Raw genomic sequence first — 20,829 nt, 5'->3', positions numbered from 1 at the left:
AAAGGATTGGATCAGGCTTTGACACGATTTTTTAAAAAGAGAGAAAGAAAGAAAAAGGAAAAAAAATGAAAGAAAAAAAAAGTTTCTGAATGAGGTGGTGAAATCCAAAGGGTTTCCAAAAACCCACAGTAGCTTGCTGTTTAGAGCTGGAGGAAAAAAGAAGCAGAATGCCTCTGATAGAGCAAATGCTCTGAAACTTTTATTATGTTTACCTACACAGACTAAAAAATCCGTTACTTACAAACCAGGTTCATCACAAAATGACTTACAATAGGTTGACAAGTACTCTGGGGACAGAAAGGCTGACTATATTCTACTGTAACGATCAAGCATTTTTGCTGGTTTTAGTAAAGAAAGGATTGGAACTTTGAACATGCCTCATGTTCCTAAGAAGAGGTCTTCCTATCAACACTCTATTCCATTTTAGGCTATAGTAAAGATCATATAATTTCCTTAGAAGAAAAACAAGACCAAATAGAAAAAGGAATTACAATTGTGAAGTATGCAGTACAGAATTCAAAATATATGCATATATTTTCATTTAAAAACCCTTCGTAAAACACTGCATGAAATTTCTATTTGCTCCTATGGTTTCTACCAAGCTAAAAATAATCGTTCTTGTCTCTGGAGAAGGACTTTTCTCTAAAAGAAGGACATCATAGAATTATACTCCAAAACAAAACCTGATAAAACGGATATATTCATTGGTTATAATTCAAAAAGTGATTTTACTTTTCCAAGGTAAAATTTTTGTTTTTCAAGGTAAAATAATCGTTATATAATTGTTAACTTACAAAAAGTCACAAAAGGCTCTTTGCATTCTTTAGTCGCTTGGTAACAATATTTTTTTAATTTAAATATATTGCTCTGATGAAATTAGAACATGCTACATTTTACCCTCTTTATAGAACAGTCTCTAATTTTTTTAAAGAGCAATATTGTCATCATATAATTGGGCCTCAATCACACTGGAAAGTAACAAATATTTCCCAAACCCTCAACAGTAAATGTTTTTAAAGTGATAAATTTTAAGACTTTCTCAAGGGCCAATCGCAGCTTACTAGAACTCTCTCTATACCTTCACTCCCCTTCACTTCAAAAATTCTGGTTACTTCATAAATTCCTCATAAAACACAAATTGAAACATCCCTATAACTTGTAATCTCTGAATAAAACTGGAAGGGAGACAGGGGACTGAACAAATAAACCACTTAGAGATAGATTCCATGTGCTGTATTATCTAAATTAAAATAAAAAACATATATTAAGAAAATCAACTCCCGAAGATGGTCAGTTTTTTTTTTCTTTTTTTTTCAATTCTAGGGCCCTGATATTTTACTAAACTGCACAATGGCCTGTTTTATCATAATCACAGATAAGCTACAGGGGATCGTTAAAACCCACCTTCACACGAGACCCATTTCTCATCTGGCTCAGTGTCCTTTATAGTTTATCCAGGTGTGTTTCCAATTCATCCGAGTTTGAACGTTCACAGTAAGAATCAGCAAGGTAGTTCCTCCCCCAGATTGAAAATAAAATTATAGCTACAGGAAATTAACTACTCCATCAATGCCAACTGCTGCTAAAATTTATTTTTTGGTTATGAAGGTAATTTGGAAAGGTCTAATATCCATAAATCATTACTGTGCTTTATAATCCATTTTAAAAACAATCCTTTCTTTTTATGTACTTCAGAAGGCCTCGTTCCTATACTGGTATCTGTAATTTTTTAGCACTGTCAGCAATAGACCTATCTCATTTGTCTTTATTTCTCCAAAGCATTCCTCTTGCCTGTGACTTTCTCAGAACACTCCTAGCTGACAGCTTCTCTCTCTCTCTCTCCCTGGAGAGTTGCAGGCTAAAATTTCTAGTACGGAGTTACCCAGGGAGAATGAGAGGGTTAGTTATCTCCAGGCAAAATTTTTAGCGCAGGAGAGTGAATGAAAATCAGCCTAGTATCCGCAGAAGCTCTGTGATGACAGGCCTTCTGGAAACATTTGCAGTTTCTCCTGGTTTTCGCTCCTAGGATCGCACGCATCGGTCTGCGCCAGGATGAGCTCTGCCCGGGCCAGGCCTGGGGGAGCTGGTCCTGGGGAGCTCAGGAAAGCACACTTACGTCATCGGCCAAGACCGCTGCGCCGTGGAGGATGGGCACGGGGTTCTGCTTCTCATAGTAGTGGAGTTTTTCGTGAATCTGGAAGAAACGCAAATGAATATAAGTTCACCTGCTAGCCAACAGCAAGATATTTGAAGATTTTTATCGCCGCAAATAAAAACTGATTCCAAAGAAAAATTCTATGTTACTATAAACCTATAGAGGACAAATGTGCGTGTGTAATTCACGTACGAGCCAGTGTTTCTAAGGCGATGTCAAATGGGGGGGCAAGGGGAAATCGTTATCAAAGTGAACCCACAGAAGACGTAAACCTTTGTTTTTCCCCTGAATAATTGTTAGTTTTATAAAACCCGTCATTTCTAAAACATAGCGTTTCAATACTTTAAGTTAAAGGTTGTAGTTTATATTCCTGCTAAACACATAAATTATGATTAAAGCCAAGTGATAAGCCGGCACCCCATCCTGACAGGTTGGTACCTGACCACCATCAAGAACATGGGAGCTGGTGCGCTCTGGGAACGCCTTTCCTAGCACGCTGTTCTTTTTAGACTTTTTTTTTCCCTTTATTGTCAACCTTCCCCCACAAATTCAAACTTCTAAGAAACAAAGGGATTGCTTATAGAGACATAACTGTGTCGCTGAAATAATTTTCTGCACTGTAAAACAAGAATAAAATTATATTATCAAATAAAATGTGATCCTTCCTTTCCCATCATCCCCCTCAAAAACACAAAGGCAAGAATATATCATAATACATTATAAGACAAACAGAGTTCCTTAAAAAAAAAAAAACTAGTATTATCATTAAGAAATGCAAGATGCTTAAAAAAAAAAAAGAAATGCAAGATGCTTTGACAAATGTGAAACTGTTGGCTCTTAAGTTTTATCCATTTCAACTCTTACATAGCTGCCCTTAAAATGTTATACTAGAAAACTTTCTTGACCCTCTTATTTATAATTGAAAAAATTACCCCCACTATATATTGAAACAACTCAGAATTTCCAGTTTTTAACAGGTATCACATAATACACTCACAGGTATCAAGTAATGAACTCTTTAATTAAACTCAAAGCCTAACCAAACTCTCTTGTAAAAAGTCTGGAAGATAGATTTTATTTTGATTAGCCAGATGCTATTGCTAAGAGAGGATTCTATTACCTCTTTGGCAACCTGGCCCTCAATGCAAAGTATCAGGGAAAGAATTTTGACACTTATGATATTACCAGAATTATCAGGGCCACATTTTTACTTAAAATCTTGGAACCTTCCAACATTAATCACCACAGGGTAATAAACCAATCTTTAAAGAATACAAGCTTTAAAAGGAGCAAGATTTGATGTGAGAAACTATTAAAAGTATAATTTAAAACAAAACTATCCAACTTGAGAGCTAAATTAATTTTGCTTGAGACATTATCAAAAATTAGATCACCCCAACAAATACTATCATAGAATACTGAGCTTAGCCTCTCCTACCACTCTTTTAGCTTTCTGATTTCAACATCCGCTTCCCTGCAACAGGAAGCATGGAGGCTCATACTTATTAGGTACCTACCAAGGGTCTGTGTTCCCTACATACTAGTGACCGGAAAGAGAAAAAAAAAATAGTGATCGGTACTATCAGTAATATAGTCTTCAGTGAGTTCTGTATTTTAATCCCTTGCCTGCCTCTCAGACTTCCATCTCAGCTGCCTTCTTCACTGACCTCATTCACTGCTGGTGAGCAGGACAGAGAGGAGGCTTGGCGGGTACATGGTAAGTAATGCTGGCTGTTCCCAATGGCTACACGATTAGGGGTGGTTCCTCTCCACACACCCCCTGCCCCTGTATTTTTTCTTTTTAGCATTTCTTAATTTGTCCAAATTAATTTATATTGAGGCCATACTGTAATTACAATTTAAAACTATATGCCCCAAATTAAGCGTCTTCTGAGCATCTTTTAAAACAATGAGCCCCTCTTTCCACCTCATCTTCTTTAGATCTTCATCCAAGAGATCTGAGAGCATACCCCTACCCTGCCCACCTGGGGACTTTGTATTATATCAAGAGTTTTTAGGGAACATATGGGTGGCTCAGTTAAGCATCTGCCTTGGGCTCAGGTCATGATCTCAGGGTCCTTGGGTCGAGTCCAATATTGGACTCCCTACTCAGGGGGGTAGTCAGCTTCTCTCTCTCACTCTCCCTATGTACTTTCCTTCTCTCTCTCAAATAAATAAGATCTTTAAAAAAAAAAAAAAAGTTTGGGGGCACCTGGGTGGCTCAGTGGGTTAAAGCCTCTGCTTTGGTTCAGGTCACGAACTCAAGATCCTGGGATCGAGCCCTGCATCGGGCTCTCTGCTCAGCACGGAGCCTGCTTCCTCCTCTCTCTCTCTGCCTATCTCTCTACCTACTTGTGATCTCTGTCAAATAAATAAATAAAATCTAAAATAAAATAAAATAAAGGGGTGCCTGGGTGGCTCAGTGGGTTAAAGCCTCTGCCTTCGGCTCAGGTCATGATCCCGGGGTCATGGGATCGAGCCCCGCATCGGGCTCTCTGCTCAGCGGGGAGCCTGCTTCCCCTCTCTCTCTCTGCCTGCCTCTCTGTCTACTTGTGATTTCTGTCTCAAATAAATAAATAAATAAATAAATAAATAATCTTAAAAAAAAATAAATAAAATAAAATAAAAGTTTTAAATGTTCTAGAATTTCTAAATGCTAGTAACCCTGCGTTGATTCATGTTTTGCTTCAGGACATAAGTTTAAATATTAAGTTGGTAGGAAAGTAAAAATTACTCTAAGTAATTTTGAGATGTTGACAGTTTCCATAATCAGTGACTTTTACTGGCATTTATAATATCCAGGAAGAAAATTAAAAACAAAAATGATTTTTAAATTCTAACAGAACAGGTAACACATATAAACTTCACTCCAAAGTCGTCCAACAGAACTCTTTGTGATGTTGAAAACGTTCTGTACCTGTTTGTCCAAGATGGTCAGACACTAGCCACGTGTGTCTACCAAGCACGTGAACTGTGGCTAGCTTACTGAAGGAACTGTATTTTTAATTTTATTTTTTTATTACTTCAAATTTAAACACCCTCATGAAGCGTGTGGCTTTCATATTCAATAACATGGCAAAACTCTACGTTAAATGTTCTGTAACTCGCCTTTACTCACCAGAAAACTTTATTCTGATATAGCCTGGCCAATTTCCCTGAAGGTCACCTTTTCGAACCCATCGGACAAATACGCAACCAAAGACACAGCATCTAATTACTAAATATCATGTATTGCCAAACCTGCAAAATCTCATTTGACTAAACACTTCCCTTTGCAAAGTCAACTGTGTAATAAAAGAATACTTCATTTTTCTCCCCGGAACAAAAAGAGAAGAGCAAAATGCAAGGAGTTGCCAAAAGAAAGGAGACAGAAGTAAAGAAGACTGGAGAGACAGGAGACTGAAGAGACAATTTCATACGATAGCAAAATAGGCAATTATTCAGAAATAAGCTCCTAAAAAAATGGCATGCTAAAATATTTAGAATACACTAGTAAGAAAAGAGAACATTTCAAAAGAGCCATTTACGCTCCACTAAACTATGTGTTCGTAAGGGTTTGTTTTCTAGAATTACACTCATATCAGGAAATAAAAATTTTATACGCTACTGGCACTAAGGACTAGGTATCTAGTCAACCATAAAGTCAGAAAAGAAATAATAGGCTTCTCTCTTCCTCTTTTCATCTTTGTTTTCCATTCATGTGCTACTTCTAATAATAAGAAATGCCAAAAGTTGTTTTCATGTGTTTTTTTAAGTTTTGTTTTAAAGTCCAGTTAACTGAAAATATAGTATTAGTTTGAGGTGTACAGTACAGTGATCCGGCACTTCCATACGTCACCCAGTGCTCGTCAAAGCAAACCCCCTCCTTAATGCCCATTACCTATGTCACCCATTCCCCCTCTCCCTCGGGTCACCATCAGATTGTTCTCTATAGTTAAGAGTCTGTTTCTTGGTTTGCCTCTTTCTCTTTTTTTCTTTCGTTCATTTGTTTTGTTTCTTAAATTCCACGTATGAGTAAGATCCTATGGTATTTGTCTTTCTCTGACTGACTTCTTTCACTTAGCATAGTGCTCTCTAGCTCTGTCCACGTCACTGCAAATGGCAAGATTTCATTCTATTTTTACGGCTGAGTAGTATGCCATAGTATATAAACACACCACCCCTTCCCATTCATTCTTTCCCATTCTAAAAATTTTGAAATGTTCTAATTATTAATGGTCCATTTTAAACACTTAAAAAATTTACAAAAAATAAAATATGATAAACTGCAACCCACACCAAAATTAAATAGGTATTAGCCTTGTATATTTGCTTCAAATATCTTATAAAATAATTTATTAGTGGTAAGGCTAAAGACCCACACTCTTTCCTCTCTGCCAAGAAAAAAAAAATAAGTTGGAACTGCCAAATAAGATTTCCATATGTGTTTTCATCTTTTTAAACATATATGTATTGATAAACAATATAAGCTATTTTTGAAAGTACATAAATGCACTGTTCCCCCAACACCTGGGCTTTTCATTCAATACCACATTGAGAAATCTAGCTCCATACATGTAGATATGGTTCATTCATTTTAACAGGTGAATAATATTCTGTCATACTAATTAACAGTATCTGACATATCATTTTTTTTTTTAAACTGAGAAACAGGTGTTTGTTTCTGCTCTTTGCTGCCGAATATCCTTCCACACCACTCCTCCCTATGTTGTGATAGATACCTAATGGTGTTCGAAGGTTTCCTGAGCTCCCAGACCTTGCCAACACTTGGTGTTATCAGACATCTTGCTAATCAGATGGAAAGAAAATGGAAGCGCCGTACAGTTTTCCTTCATATCTTCTCCAATCTCTGACCGATGTTTTCACAATGGTTCTAGAGACAGAGACAGTTGCTCCCAACCTCAGTTCTCCTTGTCCACAGTATCTGAACCATAGCTACAAAGCATCTGCCTAGTGAAGAGCTACATTTCCTCCCACTTCTACCCTCCTCCCCTCTCCCTGAGGCTCCGGTAACACAGGACAGGAGCTGTCAAACACGATGTGTAAGTTGTAAGTGCCACTTCCTGGTGGAGGCTTTTATGAAACTGGCATGCTTCCTTCATACTCTCCCCTCCACCAGCTGCATGCAGACCATGGCAAGGCCTTAAGAGACAGCAAAGCCACCAGATGGAAGGACCTGGGTCCCCAAAACACCTTATGGAGGAGAGCAGTGCATCAACCTGACATTCCCTCTAAACGATCACTGAGCAGGAAATCAACTTCTATTGTACTTATGCTGTGACAATTTTGGGGGACTAATTGTCAATTGTCCATCCTACCTTATAAAACACAGTAGCCCTGGGCAAAAAGAAGTTATTTTAACATGGCCAAATATATCCCGATTTTTCTATAAGACCGTGCATTTTGTTTCTTAAGAAAACATTCTGTATCCTAATAAAGAGATTCTGGTGTGACTTCTCTAAAATTTTATAGTTTCACTTGGTATACTTAAGTATTGACTCACACCTACAAGAGCTCTAACTTAATCTTTTTCCAGAAGGACAGCACCATTTGATCTTCTCCCACTGATATGTAATATTACTTATTTATCAAACTTCCACACACAAGTATCTATACCTGGGCTCTCTATTTTGTTCCTTGATTTATCTGAATCCAATATTGTTACTATATTTTTATCCACACTCTTGACATTTAGAGTAAGGAAGAACTTCTTAGCCCTTCATTTTTCCACAAGGCTTTTGGGATAAGCTCTTCAGCTATCTGTATTCCATGAATAACCAAGTTGGAACATCTTAACCACATTCTCTCTCTGCATTCTGGAAGTTTCCTGAAATCTATCTTCCAAATCACTTTGCTCTAGTAAACGGCACCTCTCTAAAGAGCTATCCACAGAAGCTTTCTGAGTGTGTGTTTTTTTCAAATGACTATACATCTTACTTTTATAATTCAGTATGGCTCTTTTTACGAATCTGTTTTTTTCCTAGCACCCAGTGTTTTTTCAACTTAAAATTAACACCTTCTTTTAAGACTAGTATCATTTAAGCAACCTTATTTTACAGGCTCTAAGACTGTATTACACAGAGTGTTTGGCTTTTAATCTTGTCATCTGCAGAGCCTGAGGCTAGACTGTATTCTCAAATGTTCTGTATCCTAGAGCTGTGCATAAATCTTCAGTTGGGTGTTATATGAAGGAGTCCTAGGCTGACGGACTATCTTTTCAGAAATACTTTCCATTTGCTTCTGATGGATAAGTCTGCCATATCACCAGCCACTACACTAATTTTACAGTTTGGGATTCCTGGACCATGTGGATTCAAACAACAACTGTAGGAGAGATCTTGGGAAAATGGTGAAGAGGCTCCCACACTCACCTCTCACAGACACATCAATGCTACAACTACATAAGATGCAACTCACCCTGAAAACCACCTAAAGACTGGCAAAACAGATCTTCCACAGCTCAACAGCTAAAGGGGAAGCCAGTCAGGAAGGGGAACAGACATGGTTGGGAAGCAAACCCTCAACCCCATGACCCACCAGCAGGAGGGATATTACAAGTATAAAGATCCTCTCTTTGAGAAAAGAGGGAATCAGACCCATATCAAGCACCCCTGCAGTGGGGGACCTGCACTGACAACACTGGGAATATGAGCCTCCAAACCCCCCCGTGACACTCGGTTTGAAAACTGGCACTGGTTAATTGTGGGAGCACTGAAAATCCGGACCTAACTCCAGGCGAGCCAGAGGGCTATGGGGAACCAAGACCCCACTCTTAAAGGCCCAGTGCACTATACTGCTTAGTCTGAGACCCAGCCCAGAGGCAGCAGTTTGAAAAGCACCTGGGTTATACATGAAGGAAATTTATTGACTAATTTTATGGCGTGTGCTGGAGGAGCAGGGACTTCTACGCGTTTTCTCCACAACAGCGGTGCTGGCGGAAGCCATTTCTCTTGCCTTCTTCCAGCCAGCAGGCCAGACGCTTGAGTGAGCCAGTTCTGACAGTCTCCATCTACCTCGCCAGCACAGCGTGCTCTGCCATGGTGTTCCCTGAGAACCCACCCCACCCCACCCCAACCTGCCCACTCTAGTAAGTGCCCCTCTAAAGCTGGTCTGGATTTGACATACAAGGTGGGCAGCCTCAGTGAGTACCAGCAACCCTCTGAAGCAACTCCTGTCCCAGAGAAATGGGGTCAGCCTTGCGTACCCATATGCCTAAAGCAACTGAGCCAGGACTCTCAGCCAGCTGTGCTGGAAGCTATCCCTGCCCACCAGCAGGACTACAGCAGCCACAGCCCAGTCCTTACAGGGGGCAGATGGGGCAGATGCTGCCCACATGAGGACACTCCACAAGTGCCTGGTACTGGTGACCAAAGGGAGCTGTGCTTCAGGACCTACATGATGCCTTCTGCATAAGGCCATTACCTTCAAGACCAGGACACATAGCTACCTACCTACGAGGTAGGTCTCAGACAAAATGAGGAGACAAAGGAACATGCTCCAAACAAGAAAAAGATAAAAGTTGAGAAAGAGAACTAAAAGAAACAGAGAAAATGCATCTACCTAATAAATGGTTCAAAGTAATGGTCATTAAGATACTCACCAGACTCGAGAGGGAGGTAGATGAGCTCAGTGAGAAGTTCAACAAAAGATAGAGAATGTTAAAAGAGCTGAGAAATACAATAACTGAAATGAGAAATACATTACAGGGAAGCAAGAGCAGATGGGAAAATGCAGAAACACAGATCAGTGATCTGGAAGACAGGGAAATAGAAAGCTCCCAAGCTGAAGGGTAAAAGTGAAAAAAGAGTTTTGAAAAATGAAGACAGGTTAAGGGTCCTCTGTGACAAACTCAAGCATAATATTTACATTCTAGGGGTCATAGGAGGAGAAGACAGAAGGGACAGAGAACTTTTTTGAAGAAATAATAGCTGAAAACATCCTTAAGCTAGGGAAAGAAACAAACATCCAGGTCCACGAAGCACAGAAGCCTCAAACAAGATAAACCAAGGGATGTTCAAAAACATCTAGTGATTAAAAGGCCAAAAATTAAAGATGAAAAGGTTCTTAAAAGCAGCAGGAGTAAAGCAAATAATTACATACAAGGGAAGTGCCATTAGGCCATCAGCTGATATTCAGTAGAAATTCTCCAAGCCAGAAGAGAGTTACAGAATATATTTAAAGTGCTAAAAAGAAAAAAACCTACAACCAAGAATACCCTACCCAGTAAGGTTATTAAAAATTGAAGAGATAGTTTCCCAAACAAAAGTTGAAGGAGCTCGTCACCACTAAACAAGTCTTACAGGAAATATTAAAAGGACTTCTGAAAATGGAAATGAAATGATCATAACTAGGAAATTATGAAAGGAGAAAATTTCACTGGGGAAGGCAAATATACTAAAAGCAGAAAATCACTTATAAAGCTATTATGAAGGTTAAAAGACAACAGTAGTGAGATCAATTGTATCTACAAATATTAGCTAACAGATAAATTAAAAATAAAAGACATAAAATAAATATATAAAAAATTAAAAGTGATCTATGACATCAAATATACAAAAGACGAAGTGGGGAGCCAGAATGTGTTCAAACTTAAATGATCATCAACTTAACATAGACTGCTCCATACATAGCATGTTCTAGTTGAAACTCAAGGTATCCACAAAGCAAAAACCTATTACAGATACACACAAAAAAATAAAAAGAATGGGATCCAAGTATAACAGTAGAGAAAGCCATCGGATCACACAGGTAGAGAGGGCAAGATAAGAAGGAGCAAAGAACTAAAAAAAAAAAAAAGAAAGAAAGAAAAAGAAAACCCAGAAAATAACAAAATGGCAATAAGTACATACCTATCAACAATTACTTGAGATATAAATGGTCTAAATGCCCCAATCAAAACACATATGGTGACTGGATTAAACACACACACACACAGATACACACACACACACCCATCTATGTCCTGCCTACAAAAGACTCATTTCAGACCTAAAGACACATATAGACTGAAAGTGAAGGGACAGAAAAAGATATTCTAAGCAAATGGAAGAATAAAAGGCTGGGGTAGCAATACTTAGACAAAACAGACATTAAGACAAAGATGTAACAGGAGACAAAAGCACATGTAACAATAAAAGGATCAATCCAACAAGAGGATATAACAATTTAAATATTTATGTACCTAAGACAGAAGCACATAAATATGTAAAGCAAATACTGAGACATAAAAGGAGAAACCGACAGTAATACCATTATACTAGAGGACTTTAATACCCCAATTATATCAATGGATATATCACTCAGACAGAAAACCCATAAAGAAACAGTGGCTCTGAATGACACATTATACCACATGGATTTAACAGATATATACAGAACATTCCATCCAAAAGCAGTAAAATACACATTCTTTTCAGGAGCACATGGAACATTCTCCCAAACTGATCACATGTTAAGCCACGAAACAAGTCTCAAGAAGTTCAAGAAGACTGAAATCAAACCAAGTGTTTTTTCTGACCATAATGCTATGAAACTAGAAATCCACTACAAGAAAAAACTGGGGGGAAAAACCCCACAAACATGTGTAGGCTAAACAACCAATAGGTCAACAAAGAAACTAAGGAGGAAATAAAAAAAAAATACCTGGAGACAAATGAAAATGAAATGCAGTGGATCAAAATCTTCGGCAAAAGTAGTTCGAAGAAGGAGTTTATAGACTACCTCAAGAAATAAGAAAAAGCTCAAATAAACAACCTAATCTTACACCTAAAAGGGCTAGAAAAAGAAGAACAAACAAAGCCCAATGCCAGCAGAAGGAAGGAAATAATAAAGATCAGGGTGGAAATAAATGAAATAGAGTTAAAAGAACAAAGAAAAGATTGATGAAACTAAACATGTTCTTTGGAAAAATTGATAAAACTTTGGTCAGACTCATCAAGGAAAAAAAGAGAAAGAAGTTGAATAAAATAAGAAATGAAAGAGAACCTACAACTGACACTACAGAAATAAAAAATTTTAAGAAACTATTATGAAAAATTATGCTCCAAGAAATTGGACAATCTTGAAAAAAAATGGATAAATTACTAGAAACATAGAACCTTCCAAGACTGAATTAGGAAGAAACAGAAGATCTGAAGAGACAAATTACTAGTAATGAAATTGAACCAGTAATAATAATAATAATAACAACAACAACAAACAAGTACCAAAATCCAAAACCAAACAACTTCAAAGGTGAATTCGACCAATTATTTAGTTTCAAGTTTTTATTTAAATTCTAGTTAGTTAACATATAGTGTAATAATGGTTTCAGGAGTAGGATTTAGTGATTCATCATTTACACACAACACCTGTTGCTCATCACAATTAGTACTCCTTAATACCCATTTCCGCCACCCACCTCCCTTCCAGAAACCCTGTTTATTCTCTACAGTTGAGTCTCCTATGGTTTGCATCCCTTTTTTTTTCCTTCCCCTATGTTCATCTGTTTTGTTTCTTCAATTCCCTATATAAGTGAAATCATACAGTATTGTCTTTTTCTGACTTATTTCACTTAGCGTGATACACTCTAGTTCCATCCACGTTGTTGCAAATGGCAAGATTTCATTCTTTCTGACAGCTGATATTCCACTCTATATATACATACATACCGCATCTTTACCATTCATCAGTCATTGGACATTTGGGCTCTTTCCATAATCTGACTACTGTTGATAATGCTGTATAAACATTGGGGTGCATGTGCCCCTTCAAATAAGTATGTTTGTATCCTTTGAGTAAATACCTAGTAGTGCAATTGCTAGGTCATAGGGTAAACTCTATTTTCAACTTTTTGAGGAACCTCCATACTAATTTCCAGAGTGGCTGCACCAGTTTGCAATTCCTACCTATAGTGCAATAGGGTTCCCCTTTCTCCGCATCCTCACCAACACCTGTTGTTTCCTTTGTTACTTTTAGCCATTCTGACAGGTGTGAGGTGGTGTCTCATCATAATTTTGATTTGCATTTCCCTGATGGGTGATATTGAGCATCTTTTCATGTGTCTGTTAGACATGGAAAAATGTCTATTCCTGTCTTCTGCCCATTTCTTAACAGGGTTGTTTTTTGGGTGTTGAGTTTGGTAAGTTCTTTATAGATTTTGGATACTAATCCTCTATCAGATATGTCATTTGAAAATATCTTCTCCCATTCCATAGGTTGCCTTTTAGTTTTCTTGTTTCTTTCACAAACTTTTTATCTTAACAAAGTCTCAATAGTTCATTTTCGCTTTTGTTTCCCTTGCCTACAAGGGTGTCTAGGAAGAAGTTGCTAGAGCCAGTGTCAAAGAGGTTGCTCCCTGTGTTCCCCTCTAGGATTACTGACAGTTTCCGGTCTCATATTTAGGTCTTTCACCTATTTTGAATTTATTTTTGTGTATGGTGAAAGAAGGTGGTCTAGTTTCATTTTTTTTCTTTGCATATGGCTAGCTGTCCAGTTTTCCCAACACTGTTTGTTCAAGAGATTGTCTTTTTTCCATTGGGTATTCTTTCTTTCTTTGTCAAAGATTAGTGGACCATATAGTTGTGGGTTTTACTGATCACTTAATTAAGAGTTAATACATATCCTTCCCAAAATGTTCCCAAAAAGTGAAGAGGAAGGAATGCTTCCAAACTCATTCTACAAGGACATTATCTTAATAACAAAACCAGACAAAGACACTATAAGAAAGGAAAATTACATGCCAATATTCCTGAATATAGATGCAAAAATGTTCAACAAAATATCAGCAAACCAAATGCAACAATATATTAATGGGATCATTCATCATGATCAAGTGGGACTAATTCTAGGGATCAAAGGATGGCTCAATATCCTCAATTCAACATGACATATCACATTAAAAATGAAGGGCAAAAATCATATGATCTTCCCAAGAGATGTGAAAAAAGCATTTGACAAAACTCAACATGCATTAGTCATAAAAACTCTCAACAAAGTGGATACAGACAGAACTCAACTGAAAATAATACAGGCCATGTGTGACAAACCCACAGCTAACAATATACTCAACAGTAAAAAAATAAAAGCTGTTCCTCTAAGATCAAGAACAAGACATGGAGGCCCACACTCTTGTCACTTTTATGCAACATAGTGCTGGAAGTCCTAGCCACAGCAATCGGACAAGAAACAAAAATTAAAGGCACCCGAACTGGTAAGGAAGAAGTAAAACTGTCACTATTTGTGGATGACATGATGCTATATATAGAAACCCCAATGGCTCCACCAAAAAACCTACAAAAAGACAAAACAACAACAACAAAACTATTAAAATGGGGCACCTGGCTGGCTCAGTAGGAGGAGGGAGTGATTCTGGATCTCAGGATCATGAGTTCAAACCCCACACTGTGAATACAGATTACTTAAATAAATAAACTTTAAAAAAAAACTATTAGAATAAATGAATTCAGTAAAGTTACAGGGCATAAAACTATATATTCAGAAATCTGTTGTGTTTTTATACATTAATAACAAACTGTCAAAGAAATTAAGAAAACAATCCCATTTACAACAACAAAAACCTAGAAATAAATTAAACCAAGGAGGTAAAAGACCTATATTCTGAAAACTATAGGACACTGGTGAAAGAAAGATACAAGTAAACGAATGAAGATACAAGTAAATGGAAATATATTTTGTGCTCATGGATTAAAAGAATTAATATTGTTAAAATGTTCATACTGCCCAAAGCAATCTACAGATTCAATGCAATCCCTATCAAAATACCAATACTATTTTTCATAGAACTAGAATAATCCTAAAGTTTTCATGGAACAATGAAAGATCCAGAATAGCCAAAGCTATCTTCAGAAAGAACTAAGCTGGAGGTATCACAATCCCAGATTTCATACTATACTACAAAGCTATAGGAACCAAAACAATATGGTACTAGCATAAAAAATGGACCCAAAGATCAATATAACAGCCCAGAAATAAACCCATGCATATAGGGTCAACTAATCAATAGCAAAGAAGGCAAAATATACAATGGGGAAAAGAGAATAATAAATCAATTACATTTTTAAATAAATAAATAAACAAACAAATAATATTGGGAAAACTGGACAGCCACATGCAGAAGAATGAAACTGGACCACTTCCCTGCACCATACACAAATGTTAACTCAAAGCAGATTAAAGACCTGAATTAACAAATGAAACCATAAAATTCCTAAAAGAAAATATAGGCAGAAAATTCTGGCACCATTTTTCTGGGTATGCTCCTTAAGCATACGAAACAAAAGCAAAAATAAACAAGTCGAACTACATCAAACTAAAAATTTTCTACACAGCAAAAGAAACCATGAACTAAATGAAAAGGCAACTTCCTGCATGGGAGAAATGATTGGCAAAGGATATGTGCAGTAAGGGGTTAATATCCAAAATATTTAAAGAACTCATACAACTCAACACCACAAACCAATCTCATCTAAAAATGGGCAAGGAACCTATCTAGGCTTTTTTTTTCCTTTTAAGGAGACATCCAGATGGCTAATGGACACATGAAAAGATGCTCCACGTCACTCATCACCAGGGAGATGCAAATCGAAGCCACAATAAGATATCCCCTCACACCTGTAAGGATGGCTATCCCCAAAAAGACAAGAAATAAGTGTTGCCAAGGACATGGAGTACAGGGGACCCCTGTGCTCTGTTTAGTGGGAATGCACACTGGTGCAGCCACTATGGAAAACAGTGTAGAAGTTTCTTAAAAATGCTTAAATAGAACTACTGTATGATCTAGCAATTCCACTTCTGGACTTTATCTGAGGAAAATGAAAACACTAATCTGGAAAAGGCATAGGTACCCCTAATTTTATTATAGCATTATTTCCAACAGCCAAAATATGAAAGCAACCTATGGTTCCATCAACTGATGCATGGATAAAGAAAATACAGTGTGTACGCAAACACACACACAGAGTAATATTATTCAGCCATTAAAATAAGTTAAAATCTTGCCATTTGTGACAACATCGACAGACCTAGAGGGTACTATGCTAAGTGAAGTCAGTCAGTCTGGGAAAAACAAATGCCAGAGGATTTCACTTTTATCTGGAATATACAAAACAAAACAAGCAAACAGAAACAGACTAAAAAACACAAAGAAATTGTTTTGTGGGGGGTGGGGATTTTTGGAAAAAAAGGTGAAGGGCATTTGAGATAAAAACTTCCAGGTATGAAATAAATAAGTTTGGGGGTGGAAAGTACACGATACAGAATACAGTCAGTAACACTGTAATAACATTGTACGGACAGACGGTAACTATGCCCACTGTGGTGAGTGCTGCGTAATGTACGTAATAGTCAAATCACTAGAATGTACACCTGAAACAATCACACGCATCTCAACTACATTTCACTTAAAAATAAAAAATCGTTTCAAAAAGGCCCGCATACACCATGCCATGGACCAACCAGTTTGTGGTTACAAATTCTGAAACTAGACTTTTCAAGAAAGCTTCTACCTAATCCTAAGAAAAGATAACCCAAATTCCTGGCCATCTCTCTAGAGAGGTAGTGGGTATTTTTCTCAACTTCCCATTCACGAACAGAGTAACCCTAGAAAAGGAGCCACTTTCTGTATGTGTCTCGGTAGTAACCACCCCCTTTACCTCGCCTAAATGTCAGGAGAGCATCATCCCCTCTCCAACTCCCCTCCAATCTCTGGGCAACCGCTCCAACACACAGCAGCATAAAGTTAAGCAGTTCCCAGAATTTACTTTTCTACCATTCTCCATCAAGTGGCTTTCCCTTACTCTCTTAGAGATTAGTTATGCATTTAAAAGAATGTTTGCATCTCAGTATTTACTGTAGGAAGTAGAAGGCTGGGTTGATTTTTATTTTTTAAGATTTTATTTATTTATTTAACAGACAGAGATCAGAAGTAGACAGAGAGGCAGGCACAGAGAGGGGGAAGCAGGCTCCCCGCTGAGCAGAGCGCCCGATGGGGACTGGATCCCAGGACTCTGAGATCATGACCCAAGCCAAAGGCAGAGGCTTTAACCCACTGAGCCACCCAGGAGCCCCCTGGGTTAATTATTTAAATGTAAACTAATTCTGGCTCCTTGCACACTATTATGATAAAAGGGGGGGTGGGAATCGCTTTTTACTTGCAGGAGGAGATTCTAGGTACCTTTACATTTGAGACTCCATGAATTAGATGCATTTGGCTTGGGAGATCCATTTTGGCCTGTGTTTCTACCTGATCAGGATATGTCTTTTTAAAGTTGAAAATAATGGTTCCTCTAGTTTAGAATAACTCTTCCAGGGGTAGAGCAGAGATCCTTGTAACGCTTTGGTCTCTAGACCCTCTTCTGAATGATGTAGAATATAGAAGCGTACTTGCACTCACAAGCACAGTTAAAAAACAGAACTTTGAGGTTCTAACTTTGCTCAAAGGACACAGCCAAGGGGGGGGGGGGGGGTGTAATAGGAAACTGGTACTCTGTCTGCAATTTAGGCCACAGTGTTTGCAGCATCTCCACAGAGATCAATTAAGGGACATGGCTATATAGTATTTATAAGCGCCAGTAAAAGTAGAAGTAAAGCACTTTTTAGGCTCAAGTTAAATGATCAAAACCAACAAACCATCAACCTTTTGATTTTTGGTTGCATATGCAGGGATTCCACTTGAAATCCTGTCCCAGAACCTTTCCCACAGATCCTACTACTTTAATTCCTCGAATGATATTCTGAAAGTAGCCAGGACACTAACTGTGTCTTTGTAACATATTTTTATAATTTCAGAAAAACTGGACCGGAATATTCCAACCCAGAAGCACCTAAACTGTCCTATTTTGAAATAACCTAGTATATGTACATACATCTTTCACTCTTCTCATTGTACGAGGATCAGATTTGTCTTGAAAAAAATAAATAAGTAAATAAATAAATAAGACAACACAGCCTGAATTCAATAACTACTGAAGAACTGGTGAAGTTTTGTCGGGGCGATGGTGGACATAAACCACAAATGGCAAGGAGGCTGCTTCGATGTCACCTAACTTGGACAGGTTTCAACATACAAGTAGCAATCAACTGTCTGTTAAAATTACATTTACAAAATTTACCTTTTAAGAAAAGCACTGTACATCTATGCTCAAGTAGAGAATACACATTTCTGAGGGACACTGAACAAAATGAAATCCTCCCCTCCTTGATACTAGAGTTTAAAGGAAAGTCTTTTTGTAACAAAAGAGGAAGGAACAGTCTTTAAAAAAAAGTAGCAAGTTGCGTATCTTGGGTCGATGCCTAGGAGTCATGGATGGCTCTCGGCAGATCACGCCTTCCTGCCAACTGTACAGAAATTGTTTGCGTAGATTTTTTTCTAGGAAAGTAATCCAAAACATTCACCAAGAACAGTCAAAAGGGTCTGTGATGCGCAGAAAGATTAAAACTATTATTTTAGGTTTCCATATACAGATGGGTGATTCATGCCAAGAACAAGGAAAAGTCGGGGGATGAAACCCAAGGCTGAGTTTGGGCTTCCCTCGGTTTTCCCTGCAGAGATGGGAGGAGTGGTGTGGGGTCGGAGTCTAGAAAGAGGAAGCCAGTTAAGCAGATGTTGCTCTAATGGTAAGAAATTCCAAAGGACTTTTCACTGCTCAGTGCAGGTTACTTGCGACATTCCTCAGGCTTTCCCTTCATTTTTGTAGCAGGTCCAATGGACTCCGACTCCGCTAGCGGCCACTACTACTTCCATCCCCAAGTTACTGTGAAATAGGATCCATTCCTTCCCACTGCTCCTCTCCTGGCTGTCCCACTGTCACCCCAAAGCAAACAGGTCTATCATGTTTAAGGGATTTGACTGCTACCCACATGGGAAAGGACAAAGAAAAATAAGCATGAATCATTTATAACCTTCTCACAGCGTCTCAAAATGAAGCATCAGTATAATTTATGAAGAGACTTTAACTCAAATATATCTGAGTTTAAATCCCAGTTCTGCCATTAGACAGATTTGCCTTTAAAAAAGAAAACCTATATTCTTCACTTAACTTCTGCAATGGACTAAATGTTTATATTCCCCCCCAAAATTCTTATGGTGAAACATTCCTCCAATGTGATGGTATAAGAATGTGGGTGATTAGGTCATGAGAGGTGATTAGGTCATGAGAGCAGAGCCTCGTGAATGGGATTAGTGATTAGGTGATTAGGTCATGAGAGCAGAGCGCTCGTGAATGGGATTAGTGCCCTATAAAAGAGACCCCAAGGGCTCCCTCCTCCCTTGCACCATGTAAAGACAAGCAAAAAGCAGTGAACCAGGAAGCAGGCTGTCACCAGACACCAAATCTGGGGGCACCTTGATCTTGGACTTCCCAGCCTCCAGCACTGTGGGAAATGCACTTCTATTGCTTAACAGCTTTTTGTTACACCAAACCAAAAGGACTAAGAAAATTTCATAAACTTCAGTTTCCTCATATTTAGAATGGGATAATAATAGCACCTACCAATGACATTATTGTGAGAACTCCATAAAGTCACACTATAAGAGATCCACGCTCTCTAGAGAATACTCAGTGAGGGGCAGTATGTGTCTTGGCTCTCCCTAAGCCCCTCTATCGATATTCCTAGGAAAAGGAGATATTAGTCCCCCCTTAACTATATCACATTGCACATACAGGACCACATTGATGCTTAGAGAGAAAATTTAAAAAAAGAATTGGTACATTTATGCTCAAGTAGAGAATACACATTTCTGAGAGACACTGAGCAAAATGAAATCCTCCCCTCCTTGATGCTTTTTCAAAAACAGCCAAAGTAAAAGAAACACCTGAAAAGGACCTGAATGAAGGCAGGAAGTGGCTGAAGGGTCGAGAAAGACTGGATGGACAGAGAAAAGGCAGAAGCTGATTCTGACAACAGCAACGGGCAAATGCGGAGGAGAGTGCGAGATCAAGCTAAGAACATCACAATGAAATTTCAAGGCAGAGTGTGGTTTGTGATGAAAATTCTAGGTCTATGCATTTATTAATATGTGCAAAAAGGACCTGTCTTAAAGCAGCCAAACACTCTGGCTGCCCTCTTCCCAAAGGAGAGAGTTCTCTCTTTAGAAGGAAGAATGAAATCCTCACACAAGAAAAAGTGTGCTACAGCTAGACGGAAGGATTCTTAGGAAAAAAGAAAACCACCAGAATTACTTAAAATGTTGTCAGGTCTCATCTCCGTACAGGAATCTAAGGACCATTTGTCCACGACCTTAAACTCTGTTAAAGTTCATGAGGAGACACATAATTTTGAGATGATAGGATCCAATGAGGGAATGAAGAGTGCATTTCAATGTGACCACATGGAAAACAGGTGTTGGCCAGGAACCAGATTTCACTCATGGAGGAAACACCAAGCAATCACAAATGGTTGTCAATTTTTTATTTAAGTCCTCCAATGGCTTGCCCTTGCACCCAAGACTAAGGACAGGCTTGCGAATGCACACTGAAATTCAAGACAGCTCTAGGATTCCTCACGACCTAGCCCCTACAGGGTTCCAAGTTCCAACCACAGGGCCTAATGTTAATTCCTCAAGCCTACAGGGCCTCTCCAACATGAAGGCATTCTCTCTGTTTGCAATGTGTCTGCAATATGCCTCAGTTTGGGGGGCGCATACATTCATCTTTGGGTCTCAACTCAAATGGCAT

The 20,829-nt window shown here is 38.3% G+C and overlaps 1 protein-coding gene across 3 annotated transcripts in view; it reads right to left on the bottom strand.

The window, feature by feature from the left end:
• MPP7 (MAGUK p55 scaffold protein 7) overlaps nt 1-20,829 on the bottom strand; it is a 286,825-nt gene that overhangs the window by 109,845 nt on the left and 156,151 nt on the right. For all 3 annotated transcript variants that reach the window (XM_059404113.1, XM_059404112.1, XM_059404111.1), the window contains one exon: nt 2,117-2,194. In XM_059404113.1, coding sequence (XP_059260096.1) covers nt 2,117-2,194 — 78 coding nt within the window. The remainder of the gene's footprint in view (nt 1-2,116; nt 2,195-20,829) is intronic.

This window comes from Mustela nigripes, chromosome 6, assembly GCF_022355385.1.
Source record: "Mustela nigripes isolate SB6536 chromosome 6, MUSNIG.SB6536, whole genome shotgun sequence".
In the NCBI taxonomy this organism is placed as follows: Eukaryota; Metazoa; Chordata; class Mammalia; order Carnivora; family Mustelidae; genus Mustela; species Mustela nigripes.
The sequence above is the reverse complement of the archived record's forward strand: the minus strand, read 5'-3'. Positions and strand labels throughout refer to the sequence as shown.